Source organism: Hetaerina americana, unplaced genomic scaffold, assembly GCF_022747635.1.
Source record: "Hetaerina americana unplaced genomic scaffold, ioHetAmer1.1.p SCAF_4, whole genome shotgun sequence".
NCBI classification, from domain to species: domain Eukaryota; kingdom Metazoa; phylum Arthropoda; class Insecta; order Odonata; family Calopterygidae; genus Hetaerina; species Hetaerina americana.
This window is the reverse complement of record NW_027286985.1, coordinates 54,532,346-54,550,720: the sequence shown is the minus strand read 5'-3', so window position 1 is coordinate 54,550,720 and position 18,375 is coordinate 54,532,346. Positions and strand designations below refer to the sequence as shown.

The window sequence follows — 18,375 nt, the reverse complement described above, 5'->3', positions numbered from 1 at the left end:
AATGGCCTCGGTGAAGATTGTAATATAATGTTGTTGATAATGTTTGTCTAGACATTATAAGTATGTGATTCTTGCATAGTATACGACTTATCATGATTGGAAAAAGTTCAAAAGCCGCAGTAAACAGGGAAACATAAAATCGACAAGGCCAAAAGATTACACAAACACTAGAAATGGTAACCACTCTCCAAGAATTTGTGGAGTGGATGGCATAGAATCAGGAGGGCTGTAAAAATGTTCTGGAATAGATTTTGAAAGGTGGAATCTTATCAGTTGCTTTAAGCTCATCATTTAATGGTTTTAGTTCACTAAACCCATGGTATTTGGCCCTATTTCAGTTGCACAAGTGAGTGCATATGACCTATCAAAATCATCCTGGTTTATAGTATCATATGAATGTTCACTTGAGTTATATTACATGGAAGACAAATATTTTTCAGCATGAAGCCAACATGCAAAAGTATGCAACAATTTCAGAGTTTAAAACTCATTCACCTTGACCGGAATTCGAACCTGGATCCCTCGATGTCCAGGTGCATTGAGGGATCCAGGTTCAAATTCCGGTCTGGGAGAATGATTTTTACACTCTGAAATTGTTGCATTGAAATGCATATTAGCAGATGACTCCATTAAATGTTGCTGTTGCAGCATCTCCCGCAATTTCTTGAATTGCATAATTATATTTGTAAGGAACAATTTTGTAGATATTACTCAGCAGTTAATTTTACGTACTCTTTATTTATTTTCATATATGTGTGCCAAAAGAATATATGTACACATTAATAGCAATTGTATCTCATCCTATAGATTACATTGCATAGCTCAATACATTCAATATCTTCTTGTTTTATTCTGGTTGGGGAAAACAAAGTTATCGTTAAAAAGGAGGACTATGGTCATCAACTTGGTTGAACAATAAAACAGTTGATTTCATTATTGCTTTGGGGAACTTTGGATTTAGTTTCCTGAGATAAGTAATAATTACATAATAGAATTCATTACTTACTTTTTCTAACTCTTTTAAATCTTTTTAATAATAGCATTAAAAAGGTATGAAGTGTATATTTCAACCCACAATAAAATATTGTACCTTCCTATGATATGCTATCTTATAGTAGGTGGTGATATGAGTTATTTGGTGTTTAGCTATAATATTATGTTTGGAGAAGCTACTGAAGTAAGTATTTTATGAATATTTCACAGATTACTTAGCTTGAGATTACAAATAAATTTAATTAAAATACTATGACAACATGAGTGAGGGCAGAAGGAATGGTTAAACATTTAGTTGGTAAATAGGTTAACGTTTTATGTAGACGTATTGATTAATAAAGTGCCTTAATGCTGCTCATTGTCCTGTCTGCTGAGTTGGTGTAGATGACAACTAAGCAGAGCTGCCAGTGTCTTTAATGCATCTGACTTAAATAAATGATTCTGCTGCTGACTTTGCATTTCACCATGTGTGGTGGAATTTTTTTCTATAACTTATTTTCATAGTAAGGGAAAGCTTTAAAACTGTCAAAGTACCTTTTGGAAGAAGGCTGTTGAATTATCTTTTAGTAATGCATTGGTTATGTGTTGTGTACTATTTTTAGGAGGAGGAGTGGAAGCAATCCATGGGATGGAATGGGGGCCGATGACAGGAGAAATGCTTATGTGGAGCCAATTAGACCAAAACTAATGGAACTTGACCCCCAACCAAGAAGCCTTGGGCCTCCTCCACAGAAAGAACGTCCCTTCAGTCCAACTCCAGCCACTACGGCTCCTTCCTCTGAACAGCACAATAGGGACTGGAGGAGTAAAGAACCTCCCATGCCTCCAGCAACCCCAAAACCCGCTACGCACATGGTCAGTTCAAGTTCTTTGACCCTTAATTTGACCTAATATTGTTCAATATCTCATTGATGGGAATATAACAGTAATTATTAAATTCTAATTTTGAATACAAATGCCCTGTGATCATTATTCATGATTAAATAAAATATAGAATAGTAGTCAAATTTATTTACTCTTAATTTCGAGAATTCACTTTTAAAAGTGGTAATGAAAAAATGTCAACAATTAATGAATTACCAAAGATCATTATTAACTCATTGGCTTACCATTTTTATTGTGAGTTACTTCCTCAGAAATAACATTTATTTTGAGAAAATATTCTGTTGATAAATATGCTTTAAATGGCAAAGTTTATTATTTATTTAATTGAAAATTTTTTTCTTGGTAATATATTGCCAATTTTAAGTTGATGTTTTTAGTCCCTATTTTTTTATTGAAGAGTACTATTAACAATTATAAAAAATTTGCAAATTGAAAAAAGTGCTCATAATGTTACTATTATTTTAATTTTTTATTGTATTCTTTTTTATATCTACTTTATAACCTTATCATCTTTTTTTCTTGAAAATTGTATTGATATGCACTGAAGGATTCTGAAGATAATGTATACGAGGGTAATCCCAAAAGCACCCAACCCAGCAAAGAAAACCCAAAATTTTTGGAGAAATATGTATTTATTTTTCAGCATAATCTCCTTTCAGCTTTATACATTTATCCCAGCAATGTTCAATAAATTTGATGCCCTTATTATAATATATTATATATTATAATATATTATATATTATAATATATTATATATTATAATAATAAGAACTGTCTTGCTCCTCAAATAGCCATTAACTGCAGACATCACTTCTTGGTTGAAAAATGCAAATACGGTGCATGAGGTAGCAATTAATTCATGAATTTTGGTCATTGCAATAACGGATTTGTGAGCTGGTGCATTGTCCTGATGAAATAATACTTTCTTCTAAGCAAATGTGGCCACTTTTGCTTGATTTCTTCACTCAAATGTTGCAATTAGTTTGCATAATACTGGCCATTGATAGTTTTTCCTTTTTCAAGATGGTCAATGAAAATTATCCCGCGCGCATCCCAAAACCCAATGCCATGACCTTGCCTGCAGATGAAATGGTCTTCGCCTTCTTTGGAGGCAGTTCTCCCTTTTTAATCCATTGTTTTGATTGTTCTCTTGTCATGGGTGTGAAGTAATGGACCCATGTTTCATCCATGGATATGAAGCGGTGCAAAAATTCTGCTTTGTTGCTGTGAAACTTTGCTAAACATCTTCACGATACTGGTTTTGCTCGAGTCTGAGCAAACACAGCACCCATCTTGCACACAGCTTTCTCATGTCCAAATTTTCAGTTGATATGCAATGTTTCGCACTTTTTGAAATGCCTACTATGTCTGCTAGCTCTTGTACTTTCAGTCGACAATCATCCAGTATCACATTGTGGATTTTATTCACTGTTTCTGGAGTCGTCATCTCATTTTGTTGACCAATGAGATGCTCATCTTTACAGCTCATACGGCCTCATTTAAACTCGACCACCCAATATTTTACTGTTGTAAAGAAGGAGCAGACTCACTCAGAGTTGAATCCAGTTCAGCTTTTATATTGGTTGGACTGAGTCCTTTCAAATAAAAGTATTGTATCATTTAATGATGTCCAATTTCCTCCATTTTCACAAATTCTCGGAAAACGTTCACCATTGATGGCTGCCAAACAAATACTAAACAACGTATCAATTTCAGACTTGAAACATATGATTAATACATGGGGTACTTTCTAATACAGTGATAATTTTAAAACAACTACTGCTATCTCTATGTCAGGCCGGGTACTTTTGGGACCACCTCGTAATGTTTCTGGTAAAATTCTGAAAAAAAAGTTTTTACTGTCATTGCCATTTTATTCCAAACTTTAATTGCTTCTTTCAATGGTTTTTTTTTTTAATTTTTAAAATTTCACTTGACTTGAATTCTTATTGTTGGAAACTATATGACAATGTAATATAATTGCAAAGTCTTAATGAACTAATCGTAAGTTTTACTCCTAAGGTTAGGCCTTTTTTGGATCTGCTGGACAAATACTGCCTTCATTTTCACCGGATAATTCTGCACTGTACTTACAACTCACAGTTTCTGAACAATCAGAATTATTGGTGTCATTTTCTTCACTGGTATTATTAAAACTGATGTCACTATCAAATAGAAACTTTCCACATCATCATCTGTGTAAAAATTTTGTGGTGCGAGAGTCTCTCTCTGTGGTGGCAGGAATACTAGCTGCAAACTAATGTGTATTATCAGAAGGCCACCTCTTCATTCAGTACTTCTATCTGATTTGTTGGTATAGCAATGTATAGGAAAAAATGAAAGGTAATTTTTGTGTGGCAGCAGAAAAGACTGTATTATCTTTTGCATGGTAGTGAGTTCACTAATGATGAAGTCATCTAGGATCTTTCATTTACCATCAGCAGATGGTATATGTACAAAGTGAAATATTGCTTCCTTTATCTTTTGTTGGCTGTGAATTGCTCCCTCAACAATACTTTATCTAATCAGAAGAAGATATAATAACAACATCGGAATATGTATTAAGAGAACATAAAAGCAAAAAAGAACAAATTATGAATTTATCTGACATATATTTTATTTATCAAAGAAAGTTGGAAAAAAATAATGCACGAACCGAGGGAATAGCCTTCTTTGTAAGCTAGGGCCAATTTTGAGCGGACGGCAAATTGCTGTCTTTGTAACCAAATGGTTGTGCATATCAGAATCCAACTTTTGTTCCTTGTGTTTTACATGTCAATTGACTAAATTTTTATTGATTTAGGAAATCAGAATTTAAGCAATAAATTGTTTTAGTAAGGTATGAATTTTTAAGTTGCAAAATTTATGAAAAAATTACGGTAATGTATAAATGTATCCTACATTCTCTGCATTTTTGTTTTTCATCCCACTTACCGAATTTTGTATCAAAATTCATATCCACAACTGTCAAGAAGTTCATTGTTCAAAATGGGTCCTATTATGGAGAAAGGATGTAGCATTTTTGGGAAGATATCCGATCAAAAGCATGATCTTTTTTTATTGAATGTAGAATAGAAAAATTATTGCAAAAGCTATGGTATTTTTGTGGTTGATGAATCCTAATATTACCCCAATTCCTCAAACAATGCGTGTTTCATGTCTAACTCAACAAGAATTTTTATTTTCTCCTGTCATATTTGGCTTCACTTAATTACAGGTTGACTTGTTTAGGAAAATATGTAAATAACGCAATGCCCACTCTCACAGAACTATCTTTCTGTGCATGACGTCAGTTAATGCTGATAAATGTCACGCAATCATTGCCTAACTGAAGGGCTCTATCTGTAATACAAGTACTTGCCTCAAATATTTCTCTTGTTCCTATCTCATATAGAGTGCTATAAGGAGTAATGAGTATTTTTGCAATCACTTACTTTTTACATGAGGAGGGCATCAGAATTTCAAGCAGTAATTAAGCATTTTCACGTGGGGATGTGATAAGAATCCCCAAGAAACAAGCACTCTGAAAAGTAAAACATCAAAGAAGTGATTTACTACCAAACCCTTCTTATTTACAAGTGTCTGGAACGGAAATTAAAAACATGTTATTTGCATAGGCTTAAGGAGTTTTAAATTTCCTGTCCAAGCCTGGACTAAGAATGTCAAAATCTTTTACCTCTACGAATTCTTTAATTGAGGAGTTAATTCTGTCTGGATTTCTTTCTACAGGACTGGACAGTTGATCCAGATGATGATGATGTAAGGGAAGATGAAGATGATCGTACTAATGATGTTACAAGTGACTCAGGCATGGCTTCCCTTCCAAGAGACAAGAGAACTGGTATTAGTGGCAGTGGTGTGCAGAGTAGGCATATCAGTGATAGGGGAGCTGGAGATAGACCAGAAGAAGGGCGCAAGAACAAGAGCAGAAGACGCAGGAAAAGGTATATAATTTTTCTCTCTTTCTCTGGCTATGCTTAAGCTGCATAGAGGCTAGATTGAGATAAAATACTAAATGTAACGGAAGAAATTATGTTAAATAAACTAATAATTTTTTCATGGCAATTGACCAATAATATCTATGGATTGACTCACCTGTAACTCTGCCCTAGTATCCAACTGAGGTTAGTTTTGATTTCAATGGAATTAATTCATCTGGTGGAAATCTGTCTGGGATGGTTAAAAATTAGGGAATCTGATTGGTGCCGTGGCTTGTGTAATGGCTTTCCATCCCATGGGTCCAGGTTTGAACCATGGAGATTTTTCAGAGGTGTTCTAATTCGTATTTGAGGTACTCTCTTGAGAGCTCTTTGAGTGAAGTATGCTGTTTTTAGGATGGGATTTTTATTTTGTAAAGGCACAAATGACCTCAGCTTTCAGTAACTTCTCCTAGTAACTGCATTTTGGCCGTAGACTTCCTGCATTTGACTCATTTTTGCTTTATTTCATTTGGCAAATAGTGTGTAAGAGTATGTAATATGTTAGGATTTTAATAGTTACAGAACAGGAGAATATTAATGTAATGAGGCCCTACAGTCCCTAAAAAATCTCTTGGTAGTTCAATTTGTCATTATTAATATTAATTATGTAACAATAACATATTATTGAAATTAAATTTAAAATACTTCACCTTTCCACATAAAAAACTTTTATTACAACTTAGGTTTCGTTATGGTATAACATCATCAGGTCAACCTGATGATGTTATACCATAACAAAACCTAGGTCGTAATAAGAGTTTTTTTGTGTGGAAAGGCGAAGTATTTTAAATTTAATTTCAATATGAAGAATTTCCACCAAGTGGCGCCAGAAACTGTTTCCTTCAATAACATATTAGCTAATTCCCATGACTTTCATATTGGTGTTACCATTTTTGTGAGTATTTTTACATGATAGCCGCAAGGGTATTAACTATTAATGAGTTATTTAGCACTTTATTGACTTCACAATTTTTATAGCATGTTTTGTCAATTGTAATAGTATTGATAATTCTTTGTTATCAATCTTGATGACTGCAGTATTTTGATGCCAGTAGCATAACATTATCTTGTGTAGAGTTTATATGCAATGTCTTGGAATTTGTTGAGAATGTAATATATTAAGGCAAAGAATTTAAAATTATTTATTGTTATCCTTTGTAAATATGAGGGTCATTCAGTAATTCCTTATAAAATCCAATAGATTGCTGTAGTAATGTCAGGTAAGGTTTGCTCTTAGTAAGCCACATTTCCAACTATAGTGCTGTTGAAGTTTCAGCTATATCCATCTTGTGGTTTCAATTTCATAGTTCATTGAAGCAACAAACTTGTGTTTATATAGAAAAATGGAAAAAAAGTGATTAAACACTTCTCCTTAAATGTCTTAACACCAAAAGAGGTCAAAGCCAAGCTGGATGTAGTACATGACTCATTCACTCCTGTGTTTGCAACTGTTTATATTTGTGAAAATGAGTTGAAAAGTGGCCATAAATCTGAAAAAGGTGAACATTGTTTGGGATGTCCAGTAGAAGTCACTTCCTCCAAAATGATTGACAAAATCCATGGTATGGTTTTGAATGATTAATGAATCAAATATTGTGGAATATTTGAGGCCACAGGTATATCGTAAGGTACAGTATATTCAATTTTGTGCGAAAAATTTGGTCCCAGTCCCTTTACCAGTCATTTGTTTTGCCATGCATCCATTAGCATAGATGATTGAGATTTTACAGTACTTATTAATTATAAACAAATATTGCACCTTGGGCATTACTTACTCTTTATTCAAGTGCATTATATGCTGTACTCAATTTATCAGAATTACACACTATATCTAATAATTTTTGGGGTTGTGTAATCTATTTATTTTTTCTTAAGCCATTCAGCATATTTATTGCAAATATTGGATCTAATGAGATGTGATTAATAATCAATATAGTTGGAGTTGTGTATATTAAATTAGCGGATAATGAGTCATTGTTGAAAAGGTGCACTCCTAAAGAACATAGGAAACCTGGATTTTGGGAAATCATGAAAAACAGTGATATTTTGTGAGTATAGGATGTTTGATCCCAAAAAAGTTACCATTGGGTTATTGTTTCCAAAGTGTTTCAACAATTAGTTATAGAAATGAAATGCACATTTCACCATACTATAGCAACTTCTAGTCAGCAGTGACTCTATTTCCAGGAGTCTGCTAAGTTAGAATGTTAAGGGAAATATGTTGCCATGTAAGTATGACATCTTCCCTGGAATTTTTTGAGAAAAAATACGTATGTTCTGTATATACTCAGGGTATTCATTATTTTGTAGGGTATTCATTATTCCGTAACTAGGACATCCTGAATTAAGGAGGCCCTCAAGTTATTCTAAAGGTTAAAGGCTATTTTGAGTGAAAGTCAAGAAATGTCTTCTTATTTTTCCAGGAAAGGCGATGGGAGAGGTGATGACGGAGAACATGCACATCGCAGTTTGAGTAGAGATCAAGGGCGAAGGGACCAAGATAGGGACAAGGGAATGAGAACAAAGTCCAAGGACAGGGAAAGGGAGAGAGAGAGAGATCGGGAGAGGGAGCGGGAGAGGGAGCGGGAGAGGGAGCGGGAGAGGGAGCGGGAGAGAGAGCGGGAGAGAACAAGAGATAAGGAGAGAAATCGAGAGAGAGAGAAGGCAAGGGCCAAGGCAAGGGAGAAGGAGAGGGAACGGATGAAGGAGAGGGGGGGAAGAGAGCTGGAGAAAAACTGGAGGGATGTTGAGAGAAGGGATGTGGATCGGAGGGAGATAGATCGGAGAGATATGGACCGAAGGGACATTGACAGAAGGGATATGGACCGGAGAGACATGGATCGAAGGGAGATGGACCGGAGAGATATGGACCGGAAGGATATGGACCGGAGGGATGTGGATCGAAGAGACATTGCTGATAGGAGGGACAATGTCGACAGGAGGGAGATTCTTGACAGGAGGGAGGTTGAGCGGTCCGGTTCACTGAAGGACAAGGGAGAGAGGGGACGGATGGAGAGGGGAAGGAACAATGAGAAGGAGAGGGAGAAGGATAGGCCAAGGGAGGTGGAGAGGGAGCTGGAGAGGGAGCGGGAGAGGGCTGGGAGCGAGTTGAGTGAGGGGGGATCTCGTTTGAGGGAAGAGGGTTGGGAGGGCAGCCACATGCAGCAACAGCAGCAACGTGGTGGCATCCTCATCCTCCCACCTCCATCAACATCTCCCTCCCCAACCTCGTGGCCTCCCAACATCCACTACCCATCTCGACACTCACACCACATGCCCACTCGGCCTCCAATGCACCAAGAACCCCATGGCATGAATGACTCAAGGATGTATGGTCCACCGAGGGTGCTATATGATCCCAACGACCCAGGGCATCCCATCTTGGTTACGAGTGGTGCTGGCAGAGTAGGAGGAGGGCCAATGGGACTCCATCCTGCAATGCGTAATGCTCAAATAGCCTCAATCCCTTCTCCAATGGGGATGGTTAACCCTGCTGGGATGGGTTTTTCCGGTGATTATGTGGGTACTCCAATGGACCAGCATGCACCAGACCGGCCTAGTTGGTACGACAGCTATTCTGATAGGTAAGTTGACAAGCTCCCTTGGTCATGTGAAATTTTATGCTTGCATTAAAATGTGTACTGTATTTTTTATAACTGTTGTGTGCAGCTGCAAAGGTCCCCCTAAAACAATTTCATTAAAGATTTGATTTTATGTTGTCTGATTTAATGTGGAAAAGAGGTGTGCAATGCATTGTTAATATCTATTGTAGAGTGAATCAATCTGGATTTTAACAAATTGGATGACTCAAAGACTCATGGAATGACAATGCAAAACCTGATTGCATACTTGCAGACTTTCTTGAAAAGCAAATTCCTATGCAGAAAAAAGAAATAATTTACTTATTGTTGTGTAATATCTAGTGCAGAAGAGTTTGGCTCATAATTACAAATTTTTTCACCAAGATTAGTGATTATAAACATCTGCAAGATAATAATTCAAAAGATGTTATGTCTTATGATTGATTAAACTTTCTATTATGGTTATAATACAATTGCTGCACAAGAACTTGAAAATGTAAAAATAAAAAAAATTTGATTTGCCTACCCTCATGTACAAGTTGACCTTACATAAGACCCATAGAGGTCCTGGCAAATTTGCTGTGCTCTCAGGGTATTCTTGTTTGAAGTCTTGTTAAGCTGATGAAATAGTTTTCCGTTAGGATGTTTTCTAAGAATCAAAGATAAATTGCTAATTTTGAGACATTGCCCCCTGAAATTGGACTTGGGCCCTCTGGTTGGTAGCATGATGTCTTACCCACTAGGGTACCACCACCACCTGCTATATCGTAAAGTATGATAAAAATAATTTTTCTATGTCTTCCCTCTGTTATTCACATGTTTTTTGTGGGCAAAAGTTTGTGTTACCATCATTGTGATCTTGGATTATTCTGCCGCGTGCTAGGTTCTTCCATGGTTGACCTCCATGTCTGTGTATCCTGAGCCATTCTCTTGATTTCCTCATATTTTCTTCCAATTTAACCATGCCCAACACCATATCATAGTTGTAGTTTTTTTTCTTGCCTGTTAACATTCTTGTTCCTTACATTTGTCATATAGGTCTGCCAGCGTCTCTATGGCATTTTGTTTTCTGTCTATCGCTACATCCATATCCATCAGTAAAGCTGATACATTCGACTCTTGTACCTCCAATGTTCACTCCTCTCCTTCCATCCAAGCAGTCTGTTATTATCTCTTTCAAATATATATTAAATAGGGTTGGCGACTGGCATCCTTGTCTAACACCTTCTATTCCAATCTCATCTGTCCTGCCTGATTGACCTATTCGTCCTCTGACTTTCTGACTGAGATATGGGTATTTTATTTGTCTTCTATTCCTCCAATGAATCCCATGCTTTTTCAGAATCACCATTAATTTATCTCATCCATCTCTATCAATAAACTCAATCAAGTCAATATCGTATACAGCAGATGCTTTTTTGTTCTTTGCCGTTTCTTTTGCTAATTACTCAACAGACCTATTGCATCTCTTGTCCCTACCCATTGTATGAATTCATATCTTCTCCTATCACAATTTTTAGTTTCCAATACAATCTTCTCTGGATTGTCTTTAATATTATTTTAATCGCATATGATATCAGGCTTATTGTTCTCTGTTCCTCACATTTCTCAAGTCTTTAGACCATTGTCATTTTTTGTAAATCTCATTATTCCATTTTGTTCATTCTTTCTTTCCTATCTAATTAATTGCTTTCAACTGGAATTCAGTTTACTCCTGTTGCTTTCCCATTTCTCATCTCTTTTATAGAGGCTTCTACTTCACTTTTAAGTATGTCATATCCTTTTTCAATATCAATGACCTTTTTTCTTCCTCTAGTTCCAATTCACTCTCCATGAGTCTTCCTATTCCAATGGCCATTCAACATATTCCTTCCACCTGTTCATTACCTCACCAAAGTTCATTGCATCACCAGAGTAGTATAAATTCAGTGGTGAACTATCTTCGCTGCTCGTGTGTGACTCACAGTTGGGAAAGTTTGAAGTCCATACTTGTTTGATTTCTGTGGAATTAGGAGAAAATTAGATTAGTCGCAAATGCTTGAATTAATGTTGTAACATATAGGGATGATAAAAAACATTACCAAAACTTAATGTACATATCATGCACTTCCAGTATACAGGAACATCTGATAGAGACATTTTTGCCCTTTTATGTATGATTGTAGCTTCTCTAATAAAAACAGCACGCATAGCTTGGTGTGATTGAGTGTTGTCCTAGATTTTCTCAACTGTTGAACTGTGGTTTGGTGTTTTAACTTTCAGGTACCTTGACAACTGAGTTCATTTGCATCTGTCATTAGCATGCACAAAAAATCTTTGACAACCATATAATTAACTTTGTTAACATTTTGAACCATTGTGTCTCTGCATTGAATGATGTGTTTTTAATGAAAAGGCTTTTCTTATTTCTACATCTTCTTCTCTTCATGCATGAGTTTTTTTAACATGCATCACTGTTATTTTTCAAGTCATAAATAACAGTGGTAATGTGTATAAAATGGAGAGAGTTGAACCAGTTAAGCTTCTGTAAAGTTGTTTGAAATACTTGTGCTAAGTGATAACTGAAATGTGTGTTATTTTTCTATTTTCCTTTCATCACCAATGGGTTCCAATGTTTGATCTCCAGAGTATGTTGCTTTTTATCAATTTTCTTTACAAGAAGCAATATTTAAAGAATTATTACCGCTATGAGATGAATATTATGCAATGGCTTTTTTTCTTATCAATAGTCAAATCATTGTTACCATGCACAAATTGGTGGAATTGATATTTATGTACACAGGTAAAATACCTGTCATGGGCAAAGTTCGAGCCATATCCAGATGTGTGATATTTTGAGAAAAGAAGCAGTCTGTGTTAATTGCTAGTGCTTTTATTTGTAATGCTATTTTTAACAGTTGAGTATGCTTCACATGACTACACTTATGAATATATTCTGGTAAGGCATAAAGCAGAATTATTTAAATGTCTGCTTAATTTCAGTTGGCAATTTCATTTTTCCAATGGTCATTTTAGTCTTGATTTAATTCAGTCATAATATGAATAATTAATTTTCAATTGCTATTGATGTAATATGCATACTGCTAATTTTGAGAATATTTTCTCTTCAAACGAATTGCAGGTTTTCTTTCTAATATTTGATAAGTATGATAGATTTAATAAAATTTTGAAGTTTGTTTTATTGTCCGACATTATTTTGTTCATGTTTTTCTTCTTTGCAGTTTTATGTCCTCCCCTTGTCCACAAGTTTTATTGGATATTGAAAGAGCAGACAGGGAACTTCGTTGGATTTTATCTACTGGAAGAATATTAGAGCATTGGGAGCAGGTCACAAACCTTAGGCAAGTTGGTATTTCACATAAAGTACTTCTAGGTGTTTGATGTTGCTAACGGTGAAAATGAAACAGTGAAGCCATAAATTCAACCCGGTTTGTTGGTAATAAATGTAGGAAAAATGTAATAAATGCAGGAAAAATGTAATAAATGTAGGAAAATGATTCCATGATGGGCATTGCCAGTGTACCTTCAGAAGTGTTAATAGAGAATTGGAAAGAGGAGTGATAGAGAATGTAGTAGTCATAAAAAATTAGAAAATGAAAACAATAGGATATATTTCTAAATTGAGTAATTTCAGGCGTAATATGATGGAATTCGAAAATAATAATAAAGAACAGATAGTAACAATCTTCCACTATGTAAGTTTAATGCTATGACTGGGTTTTGATGCATTACATCATCATCGAGATGATGATGTAATATATCCTAATAAAGAACAGATAGTAACAATTTCCCACAAGATTAGTCTGTTACAAGATTACTATCTGTTCTTTATTAGGATATACTACCTTGATCAAAAAGTTCCCGGAATAACCACCGTGTGGCGCTCCCATCGTTCCGATTTGAGTTCTGTTTTTTTTGTTAAATTGGTACATCTGTTGTTGATATTCCCTTTAAATCTTAGTGTCATAACTTGACATTTGCAAAAGTTACGTAGCCAAGAGTACATCTATCTCTGTGTGTGTTGGCGATTTTTTACAATTTCAGAAATGGATTTAAATTTGCAACAACGAACTTGTATTAAATTTTGCGTAAAAAACGGATTTAGTGGCGCACGGACGTTGGAAATGTTGGAAAAGTGTTTCGGCAACGATTCTCTAAAAAAAACGGTCGTTTACCAGTGGCACGAGCGGTTCAGAAGTGGTCGTGAGTCAGTCGAAGATGATGAACGCAGTGGCAGACCATCGACATCGAAAGTCGGTGAAAAAATTGATAAAGTAAAAGAAATGTTGGTCAATAACCGCAAATTAACCATCAGAGAAATAGCGGAGGACTTGAACATTGCCTATGGATCCGCCCAAGACATTGTGGTTAATGATTTGGGTTTCCGTCGTGTAGCAGCAAAGTTGGTTCCAAAAGACCTCAATTTCATGCAAAAAAGAGACCGTGTTGACGTCGCAAAAGACATGATTTGCGAGGCTGAATCCGATCCCACATTCATCAAAAGGATCATTACTGGAGACGAGACGTGGGTTTATGAGTACGACACGCAATCCAGACATCAGGCAAGTGAATGGCGTTCACCAAATGAGCCGAGACCAAAAAAACCACGTCGTTTTCAGTCAAAAAAGAAGGCAATGCTGACGGTTTTCATGGATTACAACGGTGTAGTGCATCATGAATTTTTGCCAGAAGGCCAGACAGTAAACAAAGAGTATTATTTGGGCGTTATGAGACGTTTGCGTGAAGCAATTCGCCGAAAGAGACCAGAAATGTGGGCAGAAAACTCGTGGATTTTGCACCACGATAACGCACCGTCGCACAGTGCTATCATTATTCGTAATTTTTTGACGAAAAATGCAACAAATACCATCCAACAGCCACCGAGTTCACCTGATTTGGCTCCCTGTGACTTCTTTCTGTTCAATCGAGTTAAAAAACCATTACGGGGAACGCGTTTTAGCAGCCGAGAGGAAGTAATGGAAAAATCGCAGTACGCACTGATGGACATACCGAAAACCGAATATAAAAAATGTTTCGAGGATTGGATCAAGCGCTGGCATAAGTGTGTTGCAGTCGATGGGGATTACTTTGAAGGGGACAATATAGATTTAGATGAATAAACTTGTATTTTTAATTTTCTGAATAAATTTCGGGAAATTTTTGATCAAGGTAGTATTTCACCAAATGATGCTTTATTTTTCTCATTGGTAATGATATATGTTTTGTAGGTTTAATGATAGTGTATTTATTAAAAATATTTATTTAACAAAAACAAACCTAATTACAGAACTTATGAGACAGAATTGCAGAGAACCATTGATTATTTCATGAGTACCAGGTTTTCTATCCTTGCCATGTTAAAAAAATGGACATGAATAATTTTATCCAAATTGGAAGTATTAGTTAGGAATCAATTTATTGCCATGAAATCACTTTTCTGTCAAAGTTGAGTCCTGAGAAAGGAATAATAATTTCCGACAACTGTGTTTTAAGACCTATTGGTGGCATTTAAAGGTGTGACAGTTTCAAGCCTGAGGTAATATATTATTCAAAACTTCCATCTGAAATTCAATGAACACCTCTCAAAAGTTTAAAATTCATATTGATAATTGAAAAATTGTGGGTTGTGGTAGTACTGGGGTAGCGTGTTGGACTACTGACCTGAGCCCTGGTTTCGATTCCTGGGCACACCTCTCTGGGCATCCTCGGTTCTAACCTAGCTGTGTGATTTTTTGGGTACCAGATATTCCTGGGAAATCATAACCAACATGGAAAGGAACTGGCGTGTGAATTCCTGATGTGTGAATTTCATACAACGTTCAAAATCAAATAGACCTTTGGGTTGATTACTGTGTTTATGGTTTCATTTAAGAAATTAGTGTGGAGAATACATTCCATCTGCATCTCACAGGATCTGTTTTACGGAAGGCCGTAGTTGAGAATAAGGTGATATTACTCTTACCATTTCCAAATTTTGTAAGTTTTCCCATCTAATGCAGAGTCTGCTGGATTTTTGCTGTATGATGAAAGAAATTTGATACCATCACTTTTGCCACTTATTGTATGGAACACAATAAGGTGTTGTTTGGACAACATGTAGCACTTGAAGAAATTGAATATTTCTTTTTTATTTAAAATATTCATATTAAGAAGCCATATAATAAAAGAATATTAAAATAAAACAGCAAAAAAACTGAAATCTTTCTTCCTTGTGAAACAGATTATCAAGTGTAAAAAAATGCAAAAACTAATTGTGACTTAATTTTCTCTCAAAAATATAGGCGACATTTACAATGGTGTCTACGAACCCTCCTAGCTGCAGATTTAAAATTTTGTGAGGCTGAGAATGTTGAAAGTCATGTGTGGAAGGTGGCTTTCTACAACATAGTTGAGCCTCTTAGGAAGGAACTGTCAGCCCCTGTGCAAGCTGCCAATGATCCTACTCCATCAGACTCTTCTGAGGATAGCCAGCGGGAAAGACGTGAAAGAGCTGCTAAGAATAAAGAATTTGTACAGAAAACGGTTCTTGGTGTTATTGAAGAGGTAAGTTCAATCGTGTTTGTTTTCAATTACAATAGTATGAGATTTTTATATTTTCCGAAGAAATATAACATTAGATGATAAGCAGTTATTAACAGCAAATTTGTAAAAGAATCTTACATACAATTGCAATTTTTAAATTATATTGTGAAGTTCCAGAAAAAATATGTATTATGAAAAAAATCTGAAACATTGTTTCAGTCTGCAAACAAATCATTTTAGGCTTAATAAAGTAATTTTTATTCACATTCATGGTAAAAAGAATATTTTTGAGGCAATTAAATTGTGCCTACATTCTTTGATTTGAAAAAATTGCCTTACAATTAGTAATGCAATAGACTCTTGTTAGGATGTTCCTTGGGAGCACTTTTTTCGTAACACATCCATACCTTCAGGTCCTGATTTAAACCCATGTAAATAATTACAATTATCAAAATGATGATTTAAAATTATAGGATATTTCATTCAATTAAAGAGAGTCCTATTTTGTTTTTTGTAGTGTCATCTCAGGATTTATACTGGGTTTTATTTTGAAATTTTAGTGGCCGTGTTAATCATAATTGCATGAGTACAAGTATTTTGTGTTCTTAGGTTCGTGAAAATTTATGTTAGTAAAAGGCAAATTTTGATTGAAAAAAGCTTAAACTTCTATCAGAAGAGAATGAACATTATAATATAAAATGTACAGACAATGGAATTGGAACAGCAGCTCTTCCAGCCATTATAATATTTAAAATGTTTGTTTTTGATATTATTCAATGTTTATTTGGAATACAAATGCATGAATATACTTCCAGGGAGTTGTGTTACTCCTTAACACATTTCTGCGAAAGAAGATCTTGTAAATGCCTCCTGCAATGTCATTCATCTCTGGTGTTCATGACTGGACTGGAATGAACTTGTTTAATATTAATACTTCAGGCATTATGAATGTAAAGTAAACTGCCGCATGACTCTGTTGATTCTAGTGTGTAGGACTTACTAAAAAAAATGGAATTCATATATACACAGAATGTATGTAAAGTTATAAATGCATTGACTGTTCAATTGCATAGACCCTGAGAAAATTTTTACATCTAATGATACCAGAACTTATATGGAAACCATAGGGGGCAAAGGGAAAGGAACTGGTGTGTGTCAATTTCATATAGCGGTGGACTTAGTTCTAGGTGAGGTCTAACCTCGGCTATCAAACCTTTGGGTTGATTACTCGTGGTTGGTAGTTTATGATTTTCATTTACTAACAAATCCTTACATTATCAGTCGTTTAATTGGTTAAATTATAACAACAGGCAAGTTGTAATTTAAAAGAAAATAATTACCAGAACTAAATACAGTGAAGTTAGGCCACAGTTACAGTAATGCGGAAGCCTTAGAGCTTTCCATGAATACGTAATCACCTGATCTCTTTCATCGTGATGAATACATTTGAGAATTAGTGAAGATTGGGCATTGGAAGTTTTCAATGAATAATATCTTGGATAAAATTGAGGCTTATTTTTGTGCATCGCAGGACCATGCCATGTCTTAGAATTTATATTAGATAATAAACATTGTGTAAAAATGGTCTGGAAAAGGTAGCATTAGTACTTTCTTTAAGTTTTTCCTGGATAATTTCTTTGTGATTTGTGACATATATTGACCTGGAAAAAGGTGAAGATGTTTGATTTGGTTATCCTAACATTTTGCACATTAAACTAGTTTTTCTCATGCTGGGTAAAAATTCTCTGAAGGAAGACTGTTTAGGAATATAACCCTCTTGTTCAATGATGGGTGGCTATCAAATTTTTTTTTGCCATTTCTCTCTTGGATAGACAATTTACAAGACTTGTATTAGAATAAGTGTAATTATAGGGTACATGGTTTGTTATATATGTTTTAAAATCTCTTCTCTTTCACAGTGGACCAGTTACCTTGAGGGTCTCCTCACTTTCCTACAAAATGCTCACAAATTTTCCTTGGAGTCATGGCTGGATCCTTCAAGTGGCCATCCTCCTCCAAAAGGCCTTGGTTACCTTGGCCTTGCTCTCATATCTGCCCAGAAAATTCTTATATTTTTGGGTGATCTTGCTCGCTACAAGGAGCAGACCAATGAGACTGCGAATTACGGGAAAGCTCGGCAGTAAGTTTTTATTGATCTCACTTAAAAATATGACTGCAAAATATCAAATATTTATCAACACCAATCCAATGACTATTTATGAATGCAGAAAGCTATTTATAGTAATAATAAAGTAAATTATGATATAGTGATGTAGGTACCTGGAGTAAGAGTGGAATCCTATAGAAATCATTCTGTCAATCTTGCCCTCTTGCAGCTCTGGAAGACTGAAACATAATTTTCACTATTTCCTCTTCTTCGCACTAGGAAGTATTTAATATATTTCTATGTTTTA

The 18,375-nt window shown here is 35.3% G+C and overlaps 1 protein-coding gene across 1 annotated transcript in view; it reads left to right on the top strand.

Moving 5' to 3' along the window:
- The window catches only part of Smg6 (Smg6 nonsense mediated mRNA decay factor), a 174,360-nt gene that overhangs the window by 5,412 nt on the left and 150,573 nt on the right, over positions 1–18,375 (top strand). Inside the window, exons 3-9 of the mRNA XM_071590282.1 lie at positions 1,596–1,848; positions 5,608–5,822; positions 8,282–8,830; positions 8,912–9,442; positions 12,661–12,780; positions 15,721–15,982; positions 17,881–18,101. Coding sequence (XP_071446383.1) covers positions 1,596–1,848; positions 5,608–5,822; positions 8,282–8,830; positions 8,912–9,442; positions 12,661–12,780; positions 15,721–15,982; positions 17,881–18,101 — 2,151 coding nt within the window. The remainder of the gene's footprint in view (positions 1–1,595; positions 1,849–5,607; positions 5,823–8,281; positions 8,831–8,911; positions 9,443–12,660; positions 12,781–15,720; positions 15,983–17,880; positions 18,102–18,375) is intronic.